The sequence below is a fragment of the Lytechinus pictus genome, chromosome 4 (assembly GCF_037042905.1).
Source record: "Lytechinus pictus isolate F3 Inbred chromosome 4, Lp3.0, whole genome shotgun sequence".
In the NCBI taxonomy this organism is placed as follows: Eukaryota; Metazoa; Echinodermata; class Echinoidea; order Temnopleuroida; family Toxopneustidae; genus Lytechinus; species Lytechinus pictus.
This window is the reverse complement of record NC_087248.1, coordinates 10,399,874-10,425,527: the sequence shown is the minus strand read 5'-3', so window position 1 is coordinate 10,425,527 and position 25,654 is coordinate 10,399,874. Positions and strand designations below refer to the sequence as shown.

The 25,654-nt window shown below is 35.6% G+C and overlaps 2 protein-coding genes across 2 annotated transcripts; one reads left to right on the top strand and one right to left on the bottom strand.

Moving 5' to 3' along the window:
- On the bottom strand, positions 1 to 17,077 carry LOC129259577 (ribosome production factor 2 homolog). The gene is made up of 8 exons (XM_064098353.1): positions 16,735 to 17,077; positions 10,143 to 10,313; positions 9,503 to 9,624; positions 7,874 to 7,950; positions 5,335 to 5,434; positions 4,395 to 4,497; positions 3,119 to 3,263; positions 1 to 1,896 (listed from the first exon to the last, which is right to left on the bottom strand). The coding sequence occupies exons 1-8, from the start codon at positions 16,746 to 16,748 to the stop codon at positions 1,723 to 1,725; spliced, it is 906 nt and encodes a 301-aa protein (XP_063954423.1). The 5' UTR covers positions 16,749 to 17,077; the 3' UTR covers positions 1 to 1,722.
- Positions 17,058 to 25,535, top strand: LOC129258461 (osteopetrosis-associated transmembrane protein 1-like). The gene is made up of 6 exons (XM_054896729.2): positions 17,058 to 17,676; positions 18,558 to 18,660; positions 19,292 to 19,398; positions 20,628 to 20,753; positions 21,747 to 21,909; positions 22,241 to 25,535. The coding sequence occupies exons 1-6, from the start codon at positions 17,179 to 17,181 to the stop codon at positions 22,315 to 22,317; spliced, it is 1,074 nt and encodes a 357-aa protein (XP_054752704.2). The 5' UTR covers positions 17,058 to 17,178; the 3' UTR covers positions 22,318 to 25,535.
- The last annotated feature ends 119 nt before the right edge of the window (positions 25,536 to 25,654 follow it).

Genomic DNA, 25,654 nt, shown 5'->3' with positions numbered 1-25,654 from the left:
TTTAGAGTTTGTTGGAAGGTTTTATAAAAGACAAATAACATTTCATTTCAAAGAAAAGAGGTAAACTCCCAATAATACACATACAAAAAGTGGAGATTTGTTATTTTTATATTTACATTGTACATGTACATATATCTCTTTACTGCTTTATAAATTACTTCTGCTTCATAATATGTAACTATGTGGTATCTTTATAGATGCTTTTCTGCCTAATAATGTTTTATCTTATTCTTTACATATTACAATGCAATAATCCTAAGATATGAAGGGGCAATGTTACTCGCATCCGCTTGGAAACTTTATTTTCCTTTCATGGAAAATGAAAGCAAATTATTGAATAATTTTTCAAAATTAGAGTAAAAACTAAAATCATTTATTTGACAATAATCAAATAACCATCTTATACAAAATTCATTCAATAATGATAAAAAAATCTATAAAAAATATAAATTCTAATGAAAATTGATTGATCTAAAACGACTTTTGACCTTACGTAAAAATTATACTAATCTAATTTCTGATACATATTACCTTAGTATTCAAGTTTAATAAAACACAGACTGATAATTTCAACATTACAATGAAATTCACATATTAAACTGGTTATTGATTTCTTAAAACCCTATCTAAGCTGAGGTACTTTGGGAGATCACATGGCGCGCATCAGAATTGGACATTTTTTATACACACGCCCGATACACGCTAAATTAAGCGTAATTTATACAGGAAATCTGCATAAACCATGGACTCAACCGTGGGTTTTCAAAACCACCTTTGTGAATTCGGGCCAGTGTAGTATTCTGATTTTAAAACTAGTTTTAATCCTATTCTAACCTATAATTTTAATCCACACTTCTATAGAATGCTGGGCTTCATGATATTTGTTTGATATTTATGGCAATTATAATGTACCAATGGATTCATTAAAGTTCATCACATTTTTCTATTCAACCCATTTCACAACTGAATTATTATTTTTTGTACAACTTTTTTTGCAACAGGATAGTACATTTTAATTGATGAATGTATTGACTAATGGCACTCCATAAAAGTATGGTCTCAGTTAACCCAGGTTAAACTCAACCATGGCTATCAGAGTACCATTATCATGTCAAAATAACATTCCAAAACTTTCATTTTGACAATTTTACACCTGCACGACCCAGTAACAGGTGACAGTTGAATCAAGTTGTATGATTAATAGATACTTTCTAATTGCTGGTTCCATGACATTTTCTCTGGTGACAATTGCTCAGCTCTAAATTCCACACGATAATCAAATGACTTCAACCATGGGTTTAACACTATACCGTACCCTTAACCTAACATAAAACCCTACTGCAACCCTAACCTTACATCGTAGACGAAATTAAGCCCGGAGCAATTGTCGCAGGAGCATTTGTTGTGTCATCTTAATTGCTTTCTTTTCCACGCCTCATTCTATATTCATTTCATACCTCACTATCTCTGGTCTGGCAATACCAGAATCAAGCTATTATAGGAATGCACTTGATTCTGTTTGATGGGACAGTCTCAACTTGGCTGATCCCCGAAGATGCAGCTATACATCAGAATATCCCATTGCTTTTCACAGAGACCGGTGTCAGTGAATGATCTAATCCATATGAAAAGTCAAAATAGACTGACTTTAAAGTTCAGGCAAATATAATATCCATGTTTGCCATGCATGTCATCAAGTTCTAGTGTGTTCACTCGAATTGATCATTCCTTCCTTTTCTTCTTTACATCACTCTGGTTGTCTTCTGTTTGTTCCTTTGTCCTCTTAAGGGCTTTGACCTTTCTGATCTGTAACTTGGCCAAGTCTTGTTTCTCCATGTGAACTCTGCCGTGCATGGTCTTGAAAACGTCATGGCTGATGTTTTTCTTCTTCTTTGGCTGGTGATGAAAGAAATATGTCGGAGAATGATTAGGAAAATATGTTGTGATGTGCTCCGACATGACCTATTAGCATCATCACCTAGCATCATCATCATATCACCATGATCATCAGCATAAGCATCATCATCATCTAGCATCATCTTCATCATCAACATCATCATCATCTAGCATCATCATCATCATCATCAGCATAAGCATCATCATCATCTAGCATCATTATCATCACCACCATCATCATCTAACATCATCTTTATCATCATCATCACCACCACCACCACCACCACCACCACCACCATCATCATCATCATCATCATCATCATCATCATTATCATCATCATCATCATCATCATCATCATCATCATCATCATCACCACCACCACCATCATCAATTCATTATCATCATGTACCCATGTTTAAATTCAAGTTATCATGAGAATAAGAGAAAAATCGACCAAGGACACACATCCCACCATCAACAAAAACATTAATCCTGGAGAATTTGTATAGGACTAAGAGCAATCCCATAAAGTAATCACCTGATTTTTATAATTCTCGACCCCCATTTTCCCCATTCTCTTTAATAGTTAATTTCAGCTGCTCATGTCAAAATAATGTAAGAACATTACAACTTTTCATATGAACTAGAGAACAAAGTCAAATCGTTTCAAGAAGGTCAAACAAAATAAGGGGTTGGATGTAAGTATCTACTGGAATTGCCCATGAATATTCATTAAGTTATATGACACCTAGAGAGATCCTTGCCATCTGATTGGTTGTTTGATATCAACCATTCAGTCCATTTTACAATGACGTCATCATCCACGCAATTAAACGCATTCATCATGAAATTTTGGATCCATACGATTTTGCACATTGCATGCTTGCCGAGACCACTGGCACCACACTTAAAATCACTGTTTGTAGCGTGTATCACCGTCACATGTACGTATGCGACAATCAACAGACCGTGCTCGCTCAGCTGTATGCACCTTTGCATCGAAATGAAAAAACGTCAAATGACAAGGATCTATTTTAAGGCGTCATATAAACATATGTTTTTCATTCGTGCAATGGACAAAATATTTTATTCCGTGAAAGATCTTTCATCTTTCTTCACCTCATGAAATATTCTGGCTATCGTACTCATAAACAGTCATTATTTGTATATTATGTTCAAATGAAAAATTTAAAATTCTCAAAATCGTACAAATTAAATTACCTTGAGGGCCTTGGGTTTCTTGCATGCTCTCTTGACTAGATCTTGTGAAGCTAGTCTATTTCTTCTTAGGACCAAGTCTAAAGATGGGCCTATCTCTGTCAGCTCTACACGAGGAGTTCGGCTCCCCGATTTCTTCAACAAGACTCTGAAAAAAACACAGTGAGCACAGTTTCAATATTTTTTTTTATGCTGATGAAATTTAAACTAATACATTGACCTCTGATGCACAATCACTTTATGGGTACTAAGATTTTGTTTGGACATAAAAAACCTTGAAACTCATACCTATTTTTAAGAGTAATTTTGGCTGAAAATTGTACAAACTTTTTAGGATTTACAAAAAGAAAAAATTAACAAGCTAAAAAAAAACTAGCAAATCAATGATGTGGAGCTCATCCGACATCTCGCAACAAAATTTAACACAAATTTTATTTCAGCCCAGTTGACACTGTAGTGAATACATTGGTGACATAAATTGAGGAAACAGAATTGAAATTGATGAAGAAATGACATAGAAGAAACATTTTTTGTGATCTATGAATAAATTCATATAAATTATCATAAATAATTTTCTAGTCAAAACTCTGTGTAGAACCTTGGTAAACCTCATGTAGCTCTCAGATGGAACAAAAATAATCAAAATCAATCAATCAATAAATAAGTATTTTCTGGAGTTTTGAAAATATATGAATAAGTTAGCATATTTAATGAGTTTCAAAATTCTGTGTTGAAATTTTGTATCACCATTTTGAAATTGTGGACAGACGACGGATGCCACGCCACGGCATAAGCTCATCTGGCCAGATGAGCTAAAAATAAATAAATGAATTTAAATAAATTGTCATCATTCAAGATTGAAAAAGGGGGGAATGCTTAGGGATTTTCCAGCTCAAAGCCATACCCAATGTTCAAGGATTTTTGACAAAAAATCCAAATGACCTATTAGGATGGCATATTCCCTTATGCCAAATCCAATTTCATGAAATAGGTTCTAATACTTTCAAAGTCATGACAGTTCAAAAACTTAATCTTGGTCAAAATTTGATGTAGACGCAGCTGTTGCCCCAGTTGGAAAAGTGGCCACTATGTCTCCTTTCTGCTATGCAGGCGAGACATAATGTGTCTGAGCTATGTTGCACTATCTCTGAACGAGCCTTACATGTAACTCTTAAACTTTAAATCAGAGAATGTGCAGACCAACCTTTCATTCTTCTTTTTCCCCTTGTATCATATCTAAAAAGAGATCACTATGCATTTATTTTTTTCTGGTGCTTACTTGTAACTCCTCATGAGGATCTTCCCATCAATAGCTGTAAAACTGAGCACACATTCCATTCCACCCAATCTGACAGCATCTACTACTGGACCACGGAAAAAATCTGCAAACAAAAACAAAGACATAGAGAGGCAACGCCGTGAAATTATGAATTCATTTTTGCATCTGATCTCAACTTCTCTCCATTCTCACTTAATTTCATGATATGCACTAGCCATAATATAATAGCATTACAATTTTTCAGATGAACTGGAAAATGAAGAATAATCCTTTCAGGAGAGCCACATATATATAGGGTTGGAAAAACACATTTTATGGAATTTCTCCCATAATTAAAAAAAAAGAAAGCAAATCAAATGTAATGTCACAAAATAAAAACTTATTTAAACATTCTTCTAAAACAGAGTTTTCCCAAACCATTTTAATCAACAATCTAACCTTTTTTATTCAATATTGTATTACATTTTTCACAACACTGCATCAAAGTGACCTTAAAGCTGAATACATCCACATATTACAAGTGCTTTCTCAAGACAAACGAGAGGACACATTTCCCAGATTGGGGGGGGGGGGGGGATAGAGGTCAGTCAGTATCACTCCCCAAACATTTGATACCAAAGTATTAAATGGAAGGTGATGACATTTTGAAACGTGCATTTCTCAACAGTGCCATGAAAACATATTGGCTTGATATAATGGCCGCAAAGGAGGGTGAACATAGAAACTGGATACTAACTGATACATTCACTAGCATACCAGAGGGAAGGGGAGGGGGCAGGACAGAGTGCCCCCTCCAACACGATTTTAATGACCCTTTTCTGTGTTTTTTGTTTACAGTTGCATCCGGAAATGATGGTGACACTTGTTCAAGAAATTTTTTGCCCAGGTACGCCAACTGGATAACATCAAAGCGAAAGAAAAAAACCATTGAATGTCTTACCTATGAGTAAGTTCTTAAGCTTCTGGTGTATATGATCATTATCAAACAGCTCTCCAGTAAACATCAGACAAGGCTTAGTCCCAGATGTACACTTTGATGTCTGTAACAAACAGGAATGATAGAAGTGGTTACAGCTATAAAATACAGAGGATAAATATTTTTACAGTAAAATTGTTATTTCAAATCCACATAAAACACTTGCTTTGACAAGTGTAATACTTTCTTCTTTTTTTTTTTTACATTATTCATCATGGCAGGGGAAGGGGGGTGGGATTGCAGTCACTGCAGTAAGATCAAGATAACAATGAAAATGCACTAGTCTTTCTAGCTACATTTCAGCAACTTAAAATAAATAAAAAAAAAAATTTGTGCATTTCATCCTCTCACCTGATTTCACACAACTTTCCAAGTTATTTTTCCCTCTGATATTCAATTTCTGTCCAAGAAATCATAATATTATGAGTGGGAATATATGTGTACACGTTATGAAAAAAAGGGAAGAAAAGGATTATGCATACTACATCTATGGAACATACAGTCCAGCCCAGATAAAATCTTGTAAAAGCAAACATTGTCAGTAAGATAAAATTCAATATATGCCTTTTTTTCATAATAATAAACAATACAATACAAATCGGTCAAGAAGATGTGACATTGTATCAAAATACAACTTGCATAGAATTACTGCTCAAGATTCATAAGGAGGCCACTAACTTTCCTTAGAAAATGTTGATTTATTTAACACCATACATGTAAATATTTGTTTTGCAAAATACAGCAAAGCTTTCAATCAGACCGAGTTAAGATCTGAACATGAGCTTACAACGGAGAAACAAGTCTTCCTCATCATGACATGGAACCGCACAAGCTTACAGCAAGTTGCTCAGGCTTCCGAACATCTATTTGCTGATCAAAGCTCTCCAGCAAAGTCTAGAGTTTGAAAGAACATCACAAAGTACCAACATGAAGGCATAAACTAAAACACATACAACAGGCCTTCTGAGTGATGGATATTGATTTGAATGGAGGATAACATCACAGCTGTTGGGAATTCGAATCCACACCTCTTCATGAAGATAAATAAAATAAAAAGAAGTAATGTTTTCCCCCTTTAAAACTGTCTCCGTCTCCAACCCCCCTCCAAACAATAAGTTGAGGTTCTTCTCGACTCTAGGATGTGAATGTATTAATAGCCAAATATTCCATCAGGAGGATGTACCAACATGAAAGGACAAGCTAAAACCTCAACAAGGGATACTCTAGGAGTCAGAGGTCTGTCCTAATGTTTGGGAGGAGGTAAATGCAAATCATCAAGTTTCATTCTGAAGAAACAGAGTTGTACTGAACCGTTCGTTTGGATGTTCAGTGGTATCAATACAAGATATGCATCAGACAAAAACTGTTAGAAGCAGACAAGAGGTGAAACCACTCAGGTACTTGCAAAGGTTGCAGAATCCTGCACCAAGGTTTCCCAAGAGACTTTTCAAATAGGGATGAAACATCATTCTTGATTAAGGTCAGTGTAAACAACCACAAATATAAACAGATTTCGTCTTCTACTTCCCATCCACTCCAATGTCAACATCGGTCGTGAGGTTTCGTTCTGGTTAGGGCATTGGTTGGGCCATTCATCTTCAATGGGAATCAACAGAAAACAATACTTTATGACTCATTGATGAAGATATCGTTCCTATGCTTGATCAATTCTTTCGTCATAATAGGAAGTTCGAAAGAATCTGAAACAACTCCCCATCAAAGATTTGTTGTCAGAGAAATATTTCAAAAGCTCTTCATTCTTCAACAATATAATCATAGCAATAGGCCATGTACTAATTGCCAATTACTTAAAAAGCAAATAACATTTTGTTTTTAGTCTGAGAACTGTCTTAACTCCCTTCTAAACAATTGGTTGGAATTTGTAATCATATTTCTAGGACGAGGGACCATTAAAGGAACAAGTATAAGGAGGGGGGTTGGAATTGCAAATGAACCCAATGCCATTTTCCCCCCAAAAATGAGGACTTGGGGATTTTCCTGAAAACTTGCTCAAACCCCTTCATCATACAATATGCTTGAAAACATTCATCTTTATTCTGCACAAATGGCCTCTGCTAGGCAGCAATTGATATGGGTTGACCATAATACATGTAGTCATGCCATAATTCACCAAGTATATCAGATTAAAACCAATGAAACGTGTATAACAGGCAACGTATAAATCAAGTAAGTCTAATGATACTAAATTTCCTTTCAAGGCAACAACTTAATTCAGGATTTAAAAAAAAATTGTCAGCTGTCAATTCAATCACAATTACTATTATTTAGGTCAGACAGGAATGTGAAGAGTTTTCGCCAAGTATCCAGTAATTCATCAGGATACCTACAATTTCACTATCTTTAGAATACTTCTGAGAAGCATTGCCTCCATGTTTAAGGCATGCTGCTGGGTACCTGTAGATGGAGTTTCCATCAGATATGTTCCTGTATTCTTTTTTTCTATTTCATCTAATACTATGAACTGGATTATCTATACCCTTACCTTAAATGAATGCATAGATTTGAAGTTCTCAACACCGAGTTCTATCATATCCAGCATATGATACTCAAACATTCGACCTGTAAAATAAAAGAGATAAAAGGAAGCGGTAATAAAGGAGCCTACATAGGTTTCCATGACATTTGCCTCAACAGGTAGTCACAGCAGGCAACCATTTTATTGGAAAATCTTTGAAATGAAGGTTGTTTCCATATACATTTCTATAAGCCTTACTCTTTAATCTAGCTATCTCAATGTCACGCTCGGCTAAAAAGTTACATTTACCCGGGCACAATAAAGGTATAAAGCTGAACAATCATGGACCAGTATGAGCGAGTTTACATATTCCGCAAGAGCAGTTGCGCTATGGGAAAACAATAGCGCAATCATAGCATTTGAACATTAATAAAGCACACATCAAGTACTGTGACTGTTTTTTTTTTTTTGGGGGGGGGGATGCCTACCCAAAACAAACATTACATCTTTTCTAAAATAGTAACAATTTGTCTTACCAAAAACAATGTTATTAAGTTCTCTATGTTCTATGTCTTTTCATAGACAGTAATACATGGCATTACTGGCGGATCCAAGGGGGGGGGGGGGGCACAGCCGGCCCGTGCCCCCCCCCCCTTTTGAGAAGCAAAATTAAACTTTGTAATGTAAAAATGCCATTAAAACAGAGGTGTGCCCCCTCTTTTTAAAGTGAAGACCTTTTCTTTTTTTGGTATGAAATATCCTTAACCCTATCTAGGCTGGGGGGGGGGGGGGGGCTCCGAGGCCCCCCCTCAATGAGTCGCGCGATATTTTCGCTGCGCAAAATTTTTTGACCGCGCTGCTCGCTGACTTTTTACTTTCAAGTCTTGCGCAACTTTTAAGATCAATTTTGCGTCACCCGGGTACGCGGTTTCAAAATTACGCAATGTTATGTAAGTGCATGTCAGACAAAAAATCGCTCAAAAACGTGATTTCGTGTACAAAGTCAATGTAAATTGTGTTTTCAACCAAATATCATAAATGTATGATTATTTCTAGTTTTGCTGATCTAAATGTATGTATTTTATGCTGTTTATGATCTTAGAAGAGTCCCCAACAAATTTAATTGAAAAAACAATGAAAAACAAAGGGTCCAAAAAACAAAGAAATATATAAGAAATTGCAAAAAACAATAATACATCTAAGAAATTGATCTGATATAACAATTTTTTTCATGTAAACTTGCTAAGAACACCACAAAGAGTTTCTATGCCAAAAATTGGAACATTTGGAGCTTTCTTTAGGGAGTTAGAGGAAAAAGTATGATTTCGCATACTAATTACGCATAAATTAGCATAATTACTTAATAACAATTCGCATAAAACAAATTACTATACAATTTTGTAGATTATGTCCCAGACAACCTGCGTGCCAATTTTCTTTTTTTCTTTTTGCTTGTCAAAATTTTCCTCCGAAAATATGTGCCCCCCCCCCCCTTTGGAAAATCTTGGATCCACCCCTGCATGGCATTATCATGGCTTTTCTTAGACAGCACCATTTGACATTATCATATCTTTTCTTATTCAGTGCTTTGTGACATTATTGTGTCTTTTCCTAGACCATATTATGTGACATTATTTTGTCAACAAAGTGACTTACCAAAGACCAGGTTATGGGGTCTTTTCTTGGAATGAGAACCAAAAGCGAACAATGAGGCATCGTTCTTCTGTGCCATGAACTCCAAAGAAGTCTGATCTTCAAATGGACGCATGATGTTCTTTCTGTAAGTCACGAAATGAAGGAACAAACACATATACATATGGATAGTCCTTGGTAGATTTTGATTTTTTTTTTACTTTTAGTAAAATCTGCATTAAAATATTCATGAAACTGGTGAAAGAGCTTTTTACTTTTGCACAAGTTGAAATCAATGAGACTTTCAGGACCTTGGGTTAGCAGTCCTAGAACATAGCATTGATGTTACCACACCAAACAGTTACTCTTGGTCAGACTAAAAAACAATCATTTCCTAAAATCTTTTATTCACTTGCATCAATTCTCATGTAGGTAACATGTAGGATATTTCTTTTGGATACTCTCCCAGATTAGGGGATTAAAATTTAAATACGCCAATAATATTTGTAATTGTAATAATTTCATGACAAGCAAGCAAGTAGGCAAAAAAGGCCACTCATGGAAGCACAAGTTCCTGTCTAAATTTTATGAAACCCCCAGAAGTGGCCACTCTGTCCCTATCAGGGACACTAGTGCCTATATTTTTCTTTGTTTATGTCCTCACCTCTTTAACATCTGACTGTTTGGTTTCCTGAGCATGTGTAACTCTGTAAGCAATGCTGTTATCCTCTCACTTGTATGCCCACCTCGAATCATCAACGAGGTCTTGGTGTTTTCAACCAGCTTTGGGTCTCTCTTTTCAAGAGCCCTTTTGACTCGTTGATTCTTAGGTTTTCTGTGGTGGTAGACAAAGAAAGAGAAAATGCTACATAAAGCTCTTATCAAAGATTTTACACTTGCAGAAATGCATAAAGTAGACATGAGAAAATGAGATAAGTTGTTCCACTTTATATGTTTGTCATTTTGCCTCCGACGAAGATTCTGCTAGGATCGAAAGCTTAGGCCCCTTTTGACTTTCTAATTTACTCCATTGGCTCTCTTTTATTAGAGAAGCAGTTTTCAGCTCAGCTTCTTTTTGCCAAAATGAGATAAGGGCATAAAAAACATTCTATAATAAAAACTAATTTTTTCAAAAGTTTCAAAACCAAACCATTCGAGTACGGTACAATGTTTAATTAAACATTGTACTCCACATCTCAGTCAAACACACAGATAGTTCTTGCCACAAGTAAACAACAATGCCTGGAGAATTACTTCCTCCCAGTCAATGGTACAACTTTGCAATCATGCTTTTCAAATTATAATAGTTTTATACCATGTGAGTCAGAAAAACCTTAAACCTCACAAATCACCAAGTTAAGAAAAAGATATGTCACAAACACAAAACTATTAGTCTGGGCTCGAGTATAAAAGTGTATTTTCTTCCTAATAATTTTGATATCATATTTATCATAAATATGGTATCAAATTATTTAGGATAATCATTAGGTACTTTTTACTGTGATGTAAATTTGATCTGTGTAAATATAAGGCATAAGGTCATGACTGCAATAAAAAATCAAGATGTCAATGAAGTCATAATATTACTAGGATGAGAATCGCAGTATATTCCATTGCAAAACACCTTTTCATTACCCGGTAATTAGCAATAATAACATGAATATTGTTTAATAAACACTTTTTAGTATCAAATTTTAAGTTAATTTTATTGAAATGGTGTTTGCAATAACAAATACACATATGTGTTTGATTGTGGATGGCCTGAAGTAGCAGTTAACTTCAATTCAATATCATTGACTTGACTTATATTTTTCAACTAGAGTCTATGTACATCTACATGCGCATTTTACCAAACTCTTATTTTCATCACAATCCAATCAGGTACGGGAATGAAGGACTTCTTCTGTAGATATTCTGGTCTTCACTTAGGGCATTTGAAATTTATCTAGATGGTTTGAACTTAAGCTTTACATGTTCTAACTTTTACACCTAGACATTTGTGTCTGTGATTGTGATTGTCATGATTGATGTTCTGTTCTAAATTTTTATAATTGATCACATAATATCAAACTTCCATTTTGAGGCCCTTTTTGGCAATTGGCATAGTTATAGTATACCCATTTAGTCATGGCATGGCGCCGATAATGATAAAAAAATTATGACACTGCCTTCACCATGTTGACAGGGTCGGAGTCAGACTCGGCTCAGTAAATAAATGTCAAGAGGGTTGTTGCTGTCTCTTGCAAGTCTTGGCCTGGCAGAGCAGAGTTAGAGGGGCTTCGCGGGGTGACCAGACGTCCCGTATTTCCCGGGATCATCCCGTATTTTGCTCCATTGTCCCAGCATCCCGACAAACCCTTCCCGGGACGCCTATTTGTCCCGTATTTCAGAATATTGAACAAAATATAATTAATACATAGAAAAGTGAATAATTTTCATCAAATAACCAACAGATGACGAAGCAGAGACAACAATAAAATCGATAACTGTAAACTTTTGCAAGTTCTGCAGTCCGGCTGCGGTCATTTTCTTGCTACCCATTACAGTGCAAACAAGCATACATACATGTACTAGCTGCAGCATGCACGTGGCTTGCACTGGCCTGCTGCATGTGGTAGGATCGGAGCGGATTCTCATTGGTGCAAACAATCTCAACATGACAAACAGTTTTTCCACCAAAATAATCACAAAATCGGCAGGAAATTTATATGCTTTATTATGGATTCTCAGATTACTGATTTGGTGTTGTAATCAGAGGAGAAAGCCTATTATTTGAGTTTTCATAATTAGATCTAGTTATTAAAGCTTCTTGAGTCTTGTTGTGATCGGTGCGAACTTGTAATGGGATGAGAGATGCCTGTGTGTGATGCCACGATGTTTCATCTAATTTTTAAGTTTAACAAATTTTTTTCATTTCTAAAACATTTTGTTTTTAAAAGAATTTAAAATATATAACAAGAGGAACGCCTCTGGCAGTCTCGCCTGCATTACGCGATTTAATAGAGCAGCAGTGCTAACTTTGAAAACTACTATAAAATAATCATTAACAAAAACACCATTCATATCATGACATAATACCACATTCATTGACCATAAATGACATTTGAATGGTGACTTAAGACTTGTCAACTACACTCATGTCCACATTTCATTCACTCTATTCTATCCATAAACTATCCAATAGTGCTGTTGTCGATAGGCCTCATATCGACATTGATGTCGACATACAAAGGATTTTCAATGTTTCCGACATGTCGACATGCACGCACCCACATCGACATGTAAACATAAAATAAAAAGGGGTCTAGCCTAAAGTCACGAGTGTACAGCTTAGCTGAAAAGTTAGAAGCATTTATCCACAGTAATTGGCGCGATTAAAAGGTTTATTCAGCTTAGCAGCGCATTAAATGAAAAAAAGAATACCTGCAAGCTGCGCGGCAGCAGAAATACGTCAGTGCGGGGCCGGCCTGCCCGATTGAGCCGCCCTCGATCCCGACGATCACTCTAGATATATATCTAGCGCTATAGCGAGCGTAGCTTAGTAGCATTCACCGTACCCATCCACGGAAATATGTACCCATCGCTATTCACCGTGCTTGATAATACGTTGCTCCTCAATGCATTACTTTTCACATAAAAACGTGAGCAGCAGCGAACATGTGTTTTTGTCAAAGTTGTGACCGCCGCAATTGAGCAACTTTATATCACGAAGTCACAGAAAACTTCCCTTCCTTCGTTTGGAGATCGTTGCACGGATTGCCGCGGAAGTGATACTGAAATTATCGGTCGATTTTCATTATTTTTTATTGTCACTTTGAGGAGCTTGCGTTTGCAGCACATGTGTACCAGCGTATAATACGCAATGATCACTGTTGTAATTGGTGATTCTCAAATTGGCTCCGAGTGTTATTGCGCAATGCTTTCGAGACCGGATCGTGGTACAAAAACTTGATTCTCCAGAAAAAAATGTGGATTAATCGGTGATTTTGGAAGTGAATTCACTCTAGCTTAGTGAAAATGTTTTCCGAACTGAGCCTGTATTATATAGATCTAGATCTAGTGTGGGGATATCACTCGTGTCAAGGTGAATACATTTGATTAAGAGTGTTATGTTCTAGGATCGAATGATTTTTTTTTTAATGTTAGGAGCCTAGGCTAAATTACAGTCCCTTTTTCATGTCGACATTGTCGATGTCGGGATTAATTTTTAAGCGACAGGTTGACATGGATTTTTGTTCCCGACAACAGCACTACTATCTAATGTTATGATGGCAATTCAACAATTACCCAAACATGGCCTAAGTTTATTGACCTTAACTGACCTTTGACCTTGGTTTTGTGACCTGAAACTCACCGGGGATGTTCAGTGATACTTGATTACTCTTATATCCCAAGTTTTATGAACTAGATCCATAAACTTTCAGAGTTAGGATGGTAATTTATCAAATACCCCCAATACGGCCAAAGTTCATTGACCTTTAATGACCTTTGACCATGGTCATGTGACCTGAAACTCGTAAAGGATGTTCAGTGATACTTGATTACTCTTATGTCCAAGTTTTATGAACTAGATCCATAAACTTTCAAAGTTATGATGGTAATTCAACAAATACCCCCAACTTGGCCAAAGTTAATTGACCCAAAATGACCTTTGACCTTGGTCATGTGACCTGAAACTCAGGCAAGATGTTCACTAATACTTGAATAACCTTATGCCCAAGTTTCATGAACTAGGTCCATATACTTTCTAAGCTATGATGTCATTTAAAAAACTTAACCTTCGGTTAAGATTTTGAAAATAATTATCCCAACATGGTCTAAGTTCATTGACCCTAAATGACCTTTGACCTTGGTCATGTGACCTGAAACTCAGGCAGGATGTTAAGTAATACTTGATTGACCTTATGTCCAAGTTTCATGAACTAGGTCCATATACTTTCTAAGCTATGATGTCATTTAAAAAACTTAACCTTCGGTTAAGATTTTGAAAATAATTATCCCAACATGGTCTAAGTTCATTGACCCTAAATGACCTTTGACCTTGGTCATGTGACCTGAAACTCAGGCAGGATGTTAAGTAATACTTGATTGACCTTATGTCCAAGTTTCATGAACTAGGTCCATATACTTTCTAAGTTATGATGTCATTTCAAAAACTTAACCTTCGGTTAAGATTTGATGTTGACTTCGCCGCCGCCGTCAGAAAAACGGCGCCTATAGTCTCGCTCTGCTATGCAGGCGAGACAAAAACCCCACAAATATGATATCATTAAGATTTTTGTTAGATTGGACTTTTATTTGTTTGCTTGAAGTTTGAACTTTTTTCCTCTTTCTTTCTTTTCTATCCTTTCTTCATCCTTCCTGCTTGCCTTTTTATTTTGTTCAATCTTTCCTAGCTTTCTTTCATGATCCTTTCTCTCTCGTTCATTTTTCTTTCTTTCCTTTCTCTTACTTTCCTTCTTTTTAAAATTTTCATCTTCTATTTCCTTCATTCTTTCCTTAAACTTTTCTTTGCTTCCTCCTCCCTTCATCTCCTTTTTCTTTTCATTCTTTCTCTCTTGCCATTATTTTCTTTCTTTTTTCATTCTTTCCTCCATCTTTCATTCTTTTCTTTTCCTGTAACTGTATTCTTTCTTTCCCTTCCTGCTTTTCTTCTTTGTTTCTTTCAAAGAATGAAGGAAACATTTTTATTTCCTATAATTCTTTCTCTCCTTTATTCTCTCTTTCACACAACTATTCCTCTTCCCTTCCTTTCTTTCTGTATTCATTTCAAAGAATGACGGAAACCTTTTTCTTTCTTTCATCCTTGACTTTAAATTTTTTTTTTTTTTCCCTTCATTTTTTCTTTATTTCCTCTCAATTTATGTCTTTTCTTTCCTTCCTTCATTCTTTCGTTCACCCTCCCTTCCTTTTCTTTATATTTTTTTTCACAGGTCTAACATTGTATAGCCTTCTTTGTTGATTATTCTTATTAAGACCTGGCTCAGTCGATCCAGCTTGCAACGCAACGCGGCATGCTTTGCCTTTGTCGATTGTCCCGTAATCCGTATTTCATTTTGTGAAATCTGGTCACCCTGCCTGGCTGGGGCTTCATCATGTTCGTGAAGTGGTTAGGTTAGCGGACAATAAGCTCAGGACACTATCTGCAATTTAGTCAAAACAAGTTAGACAGACGGTTTCGAGAAACGGGCCCCAGGCTGCACCCAGCACGATCCCGACTAGACAGGAATAACCGTCGTTTCTGGGGATTTATTCAACAATTTCTGACATTTTACTGTAATCCCCATTTACCGACGGTAGGGTGTACGTGTGGGCTCGCATGTGTTCTCATTCCCTCCCTTTTGTCAATTCACAGTCCAAAGTTTGATGTAATTTTACACATCGAATTTACAATCTAAGGATGTATAAACAACAAACTTTTGAACCTTGATATTCCAATATTTGAATACTTTAAACGATATAGATGAAAAAGGCATGAAAAATATACTTTACCGATGTTTAATTGGGTTGAACACGATAAAAATGGTCAAAATGGCAGCCAAACTATAAAATATTTACAAACGAACGTCAACAATCACGAATGTGATATCGATATTGCTTTCGATATTATACGATCTGCTCCATATGCGAACGAAACCGAAGATAAACGATACTAGTTATACTAGTACTAGTACTAGTTATAATCGCGATATATCGATTCGAGACATTAAGTTAATAACGATAATGACGTCATTCAAGATGGCAACTTGCAAGAAAAACCGTCAGGTCAGGTGAAAATGTCTTAGATGACAGATTTCTCAATCATCCAGAGGATTTTTTTTCAATAACTCCGGCCCAAGGTATGCAATTGTCTTAAGTTATTTATATTTCCCTGATAATGGAAACCATGAAACTTTCAATTTTGCTTAAAAAACAGTTTTAAATCGCGATCTATAAAACGCTAGTTCACTATACGTTGGCTGTAGGTACGGGGCCCCATCCCCTTCAGTCTATGTATGGTGAGTGGAGCCAACGTAGTTCAGCGGAACAACCAAAATACAGAGACTGAAGCTTTAAGTTTTGGTCTAGATCCCGACCCGACCGACGTGTGCCGACTACCAGACCCCCGCGGTCCCGGGCCCGGGCTGCGCGGCGACGACTGTCCGTGGAGCTTGATATCGAAGAAGGCGTAAATCAAGGTAAACAATAAACAAATTGTGATCATATACCTAGTAATTGAACGATTCTTTAAAATTGAATTGATTAATGTTCCTTACACTATCCGGTGCATCCTCCTGGCTGTAGTAAAGTAATTTATTCAATGTTGTTTTTTAGCGATTATTAAGGGTATTCTTGAGCTCACACCGCACTGGCACACACGTGGAATTGGCCTAGGCTTTGTTCAATAAGATTTGAATCGAATCGGTTAGTTTATTAAAATTGACCTATTAACAAAGATTTAGTGGATTGAACGCTTTTTATGATAATAAAAAGAATGTTAAATATTTGAAAAGACGATATAATTAATAAGAAAGCACGATTTTAATGAAGCTCATATCAATAAATAAAGGTAGTAAAATAATGCCTGAAAGACTATTTCAGTCACATGATTTATCACATGACTCAACAGCAGTGGACCAAAATGATGGGGCCTTGTGGAATGGAATACACAGCTCCCAGAACTGTTCTTGAATGAATCGGATTACTTACTTGTGACAATTATGGAGCCATTATTTTTCATATCATTCTTGTGCGGATCCATCATATTCTCAGCTTCCATCATGTCCATCTCGCTTTTTTCCTTGAGCTTGTTGTTGCCCTCTCCTCGGACTCTTGTGGCTGCTGATTCGGCGGACAGTGACAAGTGGATGCCGGGGAGCACCAGCGGGGATCTACATTCCATTTCCCGTGAAGAGGGCTCTTTATTCGTCAATCCACCTGGCTTAAAGTTAAACTCGAATTCACAAGGACAAGGTCAAGCAGCCATTGATCATTTGAATCCTCTTGCATGTACTCAAGAACATATTTTAGTTGACATTGACAACTTGCCTGTGGATTTTACGAAGTGCCATCACAGAAAAGAACTATTGAGTGCATACAGCAATGCTTCCTCAGCATTCATTGAATGTGCAGTTAAGAATGCCAAGCCGGTTTTGTATTGTGGACAATGTGTATTGGAGTTTGACTTATCAAGGAAAGCGTGGAGTAATATTGAAAATGTAGGCTATATTACTTTATTGTCTTTAATTCATAAGTGTGCATTTTACTATTATTTTGTTCATTTTTATGCTCGAGTCTGGGAATTTAAATGTCAGTGCGCAGCTCGGTTGGTGTTGGAGCTGTTGGCGCTCTTCAATCTGTGTAGATTATCTGCGCCAGGTCATTTCCAAGTTCCAGATTTATAAGCGTGGATGGATTTGCTTATTCCCTTTTGAATGTCCTTGGCATTCTATCTAAAGACTAGTCTGACCTGTCAAATAGCCATGTGCAATATAAATTATGATTAGTTAACTCTACCATTATTGTGCATCTTTGTGCACTCATTCAATGAACAGGGTTATGATATAACCTTGTTCTCTGTTGTTAGGACTTCCTGTGTGGGGAAATAAGGCTGGCAATGTTTTATGTGTTTTCTCTTGTTCTTGGGTATAATAAGTATTTTTTGTTACAAAACAGAAGTGATATACTGCATAGATCTACATGTATGTAGATTCACAATAGGCAGGGTGGTTGCAGTGAACAAGTGTGTCAGTAATGCTTATATAATGATGATATGGTTTTATTGTTTTATGCCTGAATATGGTTTTATTGTTTACTCCTGAATATGGTTTTATTGGTTCTTTTTCTTTCTCACTATGGCAAATGCCTGCAAAACTGCAACGAGCTGTCTTATACACAAGATATACACCTGTAAATCAATAACTTATTTCAAATAATTATTCTGCACATTAAAATCTATGTACAAACTAATAAACTGTCAAGAAATTAATAATACATGTAAGTATTTTTAGTTCTAAGCAAAAAGAAATGGCATTAAAAAAAATCAAACAGGCATTCCATTAGACTAGACCATGATTCACAATTTGTATTTCCCTTACAGGATGAAGAATGCAAAGAAGATATACTTGTTTCTGATAAACTGCAGATTGTGAGTCAAACACAAGCTTTCCTCACTCAGCTGTGGCGTGATGGGAATTGTCAAAGTAAGTTTTCAGGAAACATTCCGGACATATCCCCTCCACCTGGTAGAATAGGACTCCATGTGTGACTGTATTAAGATATTTGGTAGTTTTGATAATGAATATTTTTTTCCCTTCTCCCGCCTTTTTTACCCTTTTTGTTTCTCTTTCAAATATTTCCACATCACACTTCTCTCCCCCTCTCTTTTTCATTAAATCTCTCTGTTTATCCCTTTCTTTCTGCATACATGTACTTTCACTGTATAAGTTGCAAGGGCATTTCATTTCTGATGCAATTTAATCACGTTATACTGTCATCCTGTAAGCAAATTTTCATTTTCATTCAGTTTATATACTCTAGGTAGTTTGTCCTTACAAGTTTTAACCATAATGTACATCACTTAATAACAATAATAATAATACTCAATTTTTATATAGTGCAAGTTACAGTTAAGTCTCTGAGCGCTCAAAGTCTCTAAGCTCTCAATTAATTACTTGATAGAGATATTTTATTTTTATTTATTTATTTACTGTCAGTTAAAAAACATTACTTTTGATTCCTTTTTAATTACGTGTACACAAGACTAAATTGTTATTACTTTTCCATTCTTCCTTATCAGTTATACTTTTCTTCTTTACACTGCAAACTTTACAGATTGCTATGATGAAAATCTGAATTTTAATGCAACCAACTCAACTCAAGAATTCCTCAAGAACTATAATGACACGATGACCTGCTTTTTGAACAATGGCGGATGCTCTGTAAGTATTCTTGAATGAGATAATTCATTACTATTTTATTTTTTTGTCTTCTTCCTCTTCCTCTTCTCCTTATAAATCCTCCACTTCCTCCTATTTATTTTCTTTCAGTTTCTTGTTCCTCTGCTTCCCAACTTCGTGTCATAGTGTCAATCTATAGAATATCTGCCTGATATTTCTTATTACATGGATACTGAAAGTGGATAAAATGGCAAGAGCACACTCTGATTATCAATTTAATTTTTCTCCTATTATTAAGTGTAATAAGTACATCAATGGCACAGAGTATAATGTATGTACCAGATAATTCAATTTTAGTGTGATAATAACTAAACTGGGTTGCTTCATTCCCCCACTTTGTACATTTACTGTATGTATTCCCTTTCCAATTTAACATTATTTTGCCCTGTTTGGAAAAATCTGTTCATGGTTGTGATTAAAAATACTCATAGCATGTCAAAATAACTGACCCTCTCATCGAAAACAGAATAATAAACAAAATCAAGATTTAAACTAAATTAAGTTTACATGGAAAACCCACATAGCTTTGAAGAACTTTCCAGTAAATTTTCAATCACTTCATTGGTTACACAGTCATGCTTGTAACATTCTCATTACAAATGAAAGTTTTGCACCTACTTATCACAAGCTCCCTGATCAGATTCAGTAATGATTTGGGGGCAGATTCACTCCAACAAACAGTCGATTTGAATGAAAAGAGAGAGAAAAAAATGAAACTTGGATGTAAAATAAGAAACTTACAACATTTTAAAGTTTTGCTTAATTTCACGCTACCCAGTAGGAAGAAATCCTTTGAATGCTCAGTGTACTCGATCAGGGATAATTAATAGTATGCAGCACTAGCGTACTTACGGGGGGGGGGGGGGGCAGAGGGGGCAGTCTGCCCCCCCCTGACGAGCCACAACCCATGCAAAGGACGTATCCCTGCCCCCCCTGACGAGCTTGAAGACCTTTATTGCCCCCCCCCCCCCTGACGAGCTTGAAGACCCTTTTTTTTTTTTTTTTTTTTTTTTTTTTTTGCTTGTCAAATTTTTTGGCGGACGGTTTTGCTCCCCCTGTGAAAAATCCCAGGCACGCCACTGGTATGCAGCACTTAGAAACATTGTATTAAGCATTATATTAATGTTCCACGTTATTATTATTATTTATTCACTTTACTAAGTGCGTATTAAATATATTATCCAACAATCTTTTTGATGTTCATTTCACAGGATGATCCAGTTCCAGTCGACTCAAATATGACGTTATGTGATAATTGCAGTGAAGAATATGACAGACTGAATGCCCTGTACAATGACATGAGCGACGACCAACTTTGTATGGACATCATAGACTTGGTAAGCAATCTAACTGCTGTAAATGAAACTCAACTTGAAATGCTGGCACATGTTCTGGATTCTGGTCTAATTCAAATTTTGGTCTAAAGTTGTGGTTTAACTATGGAAAGCCAATAGTGACACAAATCTGTGAGTGTCAAGATATGACTCTCAAATCATTCACAACTGTCTAGGAATAATAATTGAAGCACATGTAGCTTTCGTCACCATCAAAGCATGAAGAAAGAACATCCACACATAAGAAACATACCATGCAAACATATTGCTCACCTTTTGGGCTTTCCGTATATTTAGCGCAGAGCTAGACCATTGCCTAGATATAGAAAACTTGACTTGGAATACATTCATACAAAGAGAATATGAAATGAATGTCAATGAATAATTTTATCTTTAAAATGTATAACTTGTTAGTATATGAACATTGACTAGGTTTCTATATGACCATGGGTCACTGGAAGTACTAAAAAGACATCAAATCACAGTAGCAGGGGTTCACTATTAGTTCACTTGTGAGTGTGTACATGAACACTTCTTTGGCTAAGTGTGTAAATGTTCCCTAAAAGGAATTTGTGTATCCTTGAAAAATGTTCTAAAGAAGATAGTCTGGGATGTACTTCTAGTTAACTATTGTGTATTACATACAGGCCAAAAGTTTACATACATACACCCATGAAATTCAGTGAAATTTGTTTGCTTGCCAAACATCGTAAAATTTACTATATCTTCATAAATATATATACTACAATGACAAATTTGGTATCAAATGAAAGAGCGTATTAAGCTCTTTCACATGGTTGGGATGACAAAGCAATGTGTTTGATATCAAATTTGTCATGATAGCACAAATATTTTATAAGATACAATAAATTTATGATGTTTGGCAAGTGTCAACTTTTCTTTGAATTTCCTGGGTATATGTAAACTTCTGGCCTCAACTGTATCATCTTGAAACGTGCTACATTGAAATTTATTTTGCTGTTTTTCCTTTTTTAGATGAATCGCACCCGCATCATGTGGAAAGATAATCAATGTCGGAAGATAGAAAGAGAGTTTTTAGCTGTAGTAACCCTAAGCGTCTTTGTCTGTATATTGCCATTATTCTTTTACATTACTGCAATGCTGCATGGGACCAAAAAACAACAAAGACTTGTAGAAAGTGAGTACCATGATTTTTTTTTTTAAACATGAACATTTATTTATGAAGAAACATAGACATTCATTGTGAACTTTGATTTGTTCATTGTTTTTGTACCAATGATGGTAACAATGAATAATCAAGATTATGCATGTACTTAAGGGCATAAACTCTCTTACAGATGATTATTGCCTTCATAGAAGGATTCGGTCAGTTCCCCCCCCCCCCCCACCACAGCCCCAAATACAATATCCACTCCCTGGGGAGTATTTTGATAAAGGGCTAAATAATTTTGCATCATGAACTATTAGAAATAGAATAATTTGGTCAATATTTTTCTACTTTTGTACAGAATCCAAAGAAAGGAAACGGAGGTCACTATCAGCTTCAGCAAGACTCTATGCTGGGACAACAACTTCCCTACGCTAATTAATTTATGTTATATGCCTTTAATTAAAGACTCCAAAGGAAATCAGGAAATGTCACCTCGATGACATGTTAAAGCATCATACTTTATTTTTGTTTGAGACAAAATACAAGGACTCGATAGACTTTGGAGGCAAAACAATGTTATTAGTATACTGTTAAAATTGTCTGTTAAGGCCACTCATGCAAAAAAGAAAAAGTAGCCACATTCCTTTTAAATGGAAACAGTTTTGATGGCCATTAAAGACAGGTTTCTGCTATAGATAGGAAGCTGCTAAGGCAGGTTTTACTCACTTGTACTTCAGCATTTATTAATCTGCCTTAAATTTGAGAACTTTCCATCTTGAGTTTAATATTAAGCTTTAAAAAAATGAAATATTATGTAAGTCAAATATATGACATATTAGATACAGGAGCGGATCCAGGGTGGGGGGGGGGGCGCCCACCCCCCTCCCATATTGGGGCAACCTGCAGAAAAAAGTGTCCTTATTAACTTAAGAGAAACCTTCGGTGCATGTTACGGGGCTTTCTGGCCCCCCTCCTTCCAAAAATTCCTGGATCCGCCCCTGATGTATGTATGTATTTAAATCAAATATGTAATCATTGTTTGTTTGGTAAAATACACTGCTATACTCAGATTGTCTTCATTTTATCATCTGCCATTTGGAGGTAAGTTATATGAAATTAAGTAAAATTCCTGCATAGCTTTTGTTTTCTCCTAGCTGCCTTTCTATTCCCCATAGTACTACTCTTTGTCATTGGTGTGTTTGATTCCATATACCATAGCCAAACGCTAGGTAAAGTAGCACACAGGTGTTGCTAATGAGATTGTTCAGGGGATGGTTTCATAAAAAGTTTTGTCAGTGATTTACTGCAAATCCCTGCATCTGATTGGTTGAGGCAAACTAGTCACTGAGAAACACTGACTAACAGGGTTTTTGTATCTTTACAATTTCTCTCCCAAGTCTCCAATGCAGCATTTGCTCCACTCCTTACTTAATATATATACATGTATGTATATTCTTGCAATGATTTACATACTGTTGTTGTTTATTCTTATGAAGAGAGATAATAAAGAAGGATTTAATTTATAATAGTATAATTTTATATTAATCATAATGATTATGATGATGATGATACTACTTCTACTAATACTACTACTACTTCTACTACTACTTCTACTACTACTACTACTACTACTAAGTACTACTACTACTACTGCTGCTACTACTACTACTACTACTACTACTACTACTACTACTACTACTACTACTACTACTACTACTACTACTACTACTACTACTACTACTACTGCTACTCCTACTGACATTTTGATATTTACATATATGTCAAGAAGATATGTGCATTATTTCATATTTACTGAAGCCTGTGTCGGACTATATGATCTGCTCTGATCTTATTTTGGAAAATAACTTGCAGACAGATGAACTTGTGGGTGGCCAAGCTCAGCGGTATGCAACACAGAAGAATTTGGTATTGTACCCTAATTGCATAATGGTAGATATCTTGATAAGTAACGAACCACTTGGCTCCCGTCTGACCTAGAGGATTACAATGATTTTGAAGCTAAATAATTGATTTGACTTTGAATCCTTGACAGCTTGCACATTAAAATATACTACTTTTCTGTTTGAAAAGACCAGTGAACTTTCCCTATGCATTGAAGTAGTTAACATTTTTTTTTTACTCCGCTTACTGTATAATTAAATGCGTAGATCATAAAATAGCATTAAGCAAACAAATTGTAACATTAACATAACTTTGCAGATGGCACTCATATGACACATTGTGTTGGTAGTGTCATTAAACCTCAATCAATCAACAAAAGTTATAAAAACTGTCTTTTAAATCATTTTTTGTTCACAATTTTGAATTAAAAATTTATTAATACAGTGGATTGTAAAGTGTGAGGCAGGCTTGAGTTTGAAACCTGAAAATTTGTAATTCATTTAATCTACATTGTTGTTCAATCCATGTAATTGGACAAAAATGTTTGGAGGACATTTGTTTATCATATAAATATTACTGCAAAGTGGTCATATTTAATGGAATTTTCCTATTATTCTAAGTTTTGTTTTCAAAGGATTTGTTTATATTTGGAGGAGGTTTAGCCCTCTTGTAACTTTGTATTCAAATGCATAACCATGATTGTTGAAAGTTCTGCACTAAAAGTGGTCCTATTTAAAATTGATCGTGAACATATAATGTATATGGTTTAAGGGAAAAATAATTGTTTCAAGGGTTACAGCTCGTTATTTTGAAGGTTTATTATTCCAAAATTTTATTCGTCCAAATTAGGGGGTGGGTTTGAATATGGACTTGAAATTGAAATAAAGAGTGATTTAGTTTTATTGGCTCTACAAGTAGTTTGCAGTCAAAGTGCATACTTTAGTAAAAGGTGTACTTAGAATGCAAAAAGAAAATGGGGCTGTTTTTTTAGGATGCAATTTACGCCCATTTTTTGTGAAATAGGGGATACAGTGGCTTAAATAATAACACTGCTAAAAGGGGCTGAATTCTGGGGTGCAGAACGATCGCTGTCACATCTTTGAGTATATGGTTACAACACGGGATCCTGTTTAATAAAGGCTTGCTATAATAAGAAATATAAATGTACTACCAGTCAACCAAATTGAATGATTACAGTAGCTTTTAACTGTTATGCAATTTTTTTTATTATTATAAAAAGTTCATGAAACAGGCCCTGGAAGTTCGGGGGCCCCATTAAAAAAAAAGACCTTACCACTAAGGTAACCTTTGTAAACTATTATGGAAACCTTTATTTGATTGCACCGTTTCCACGGTACTTTGATAATAATGGCAAAGTCACCATAATTGGAAGTTCTTTGCGGAATATGTACCCAACATTTTTTAAATTATTATATCAGTCAGGAATTTGCAATAACCACTCTTGGATTAAATTGAAACTTATATAATATGTGTATTGAAAGATGAAATTTATTATACGATTTTGATTTGGTAAGTAACCTATATATTGTAAATCAACCATTGGAATTGGGACAGGAGGCTTCATGCCACAGTAATTAAGTTAACTTTTTCTGTCCCTGGCGTTCCACTGGTTGATATTTCTTATTTTGTATTGTATACATTGAAATGTATTTTTGAATATTATTTGCCGAATAAATAATAATAATAACCTCAGATATTTTTGAGAATAAAATTTTCAATGATATGCAGAATGCTCTTGGCTTTAAATTAATATTGATTTTGTTCAGTATTCTGATTGTTTGTGCAGTGAAAATGGCCCTATATAGTTTCGGCTTCAGATTTTGGTATTCCCTCCCGGACCCAGTCCTCC

Excerpts from the sequence above, each read along its gene's own strand:
- LOC129259577 (XM_064098353.1), bottom strand. Across the intron at positions 7,951-9,502 it reads ACCCCATAACCTGGTCTTTG|GTCGAATGTTTGAGTATCAT; the intron begins GTAAGTCACTTT and ends TTTATTTTACAG. Across the intron at positions 4,498-5,334 it reads GCTTAAGAACTTACTCATAG|ATTTTTTCCGTGGTCCAGTA; the intron begins GTAAGACATTCA and ends TTTTGTTTGCAG.
- LOC129258461 (XM_054896729.2), top strand. The coding sequence starts at position 17,179 with ATGGAGCCATTATTTTTCATATCATTCTTGTGCGGATCCATCATATTC. Across the intron at positions 19,399-20,627 it reads TGAACAATGGCGGATGCTCT|GATGATCCAGTTCCAGTCGA; the intron begins GTAAGTATTCTT and ends TTCATTTCACAG. Across the intron at positions 21,910-22,240 it reads ACAACAAAGACTTGTAGAAA|AATCCAAAGAAAGGAAACGG; the intron begins GTGAGTACCATG and ends ACTTTTGTACAG.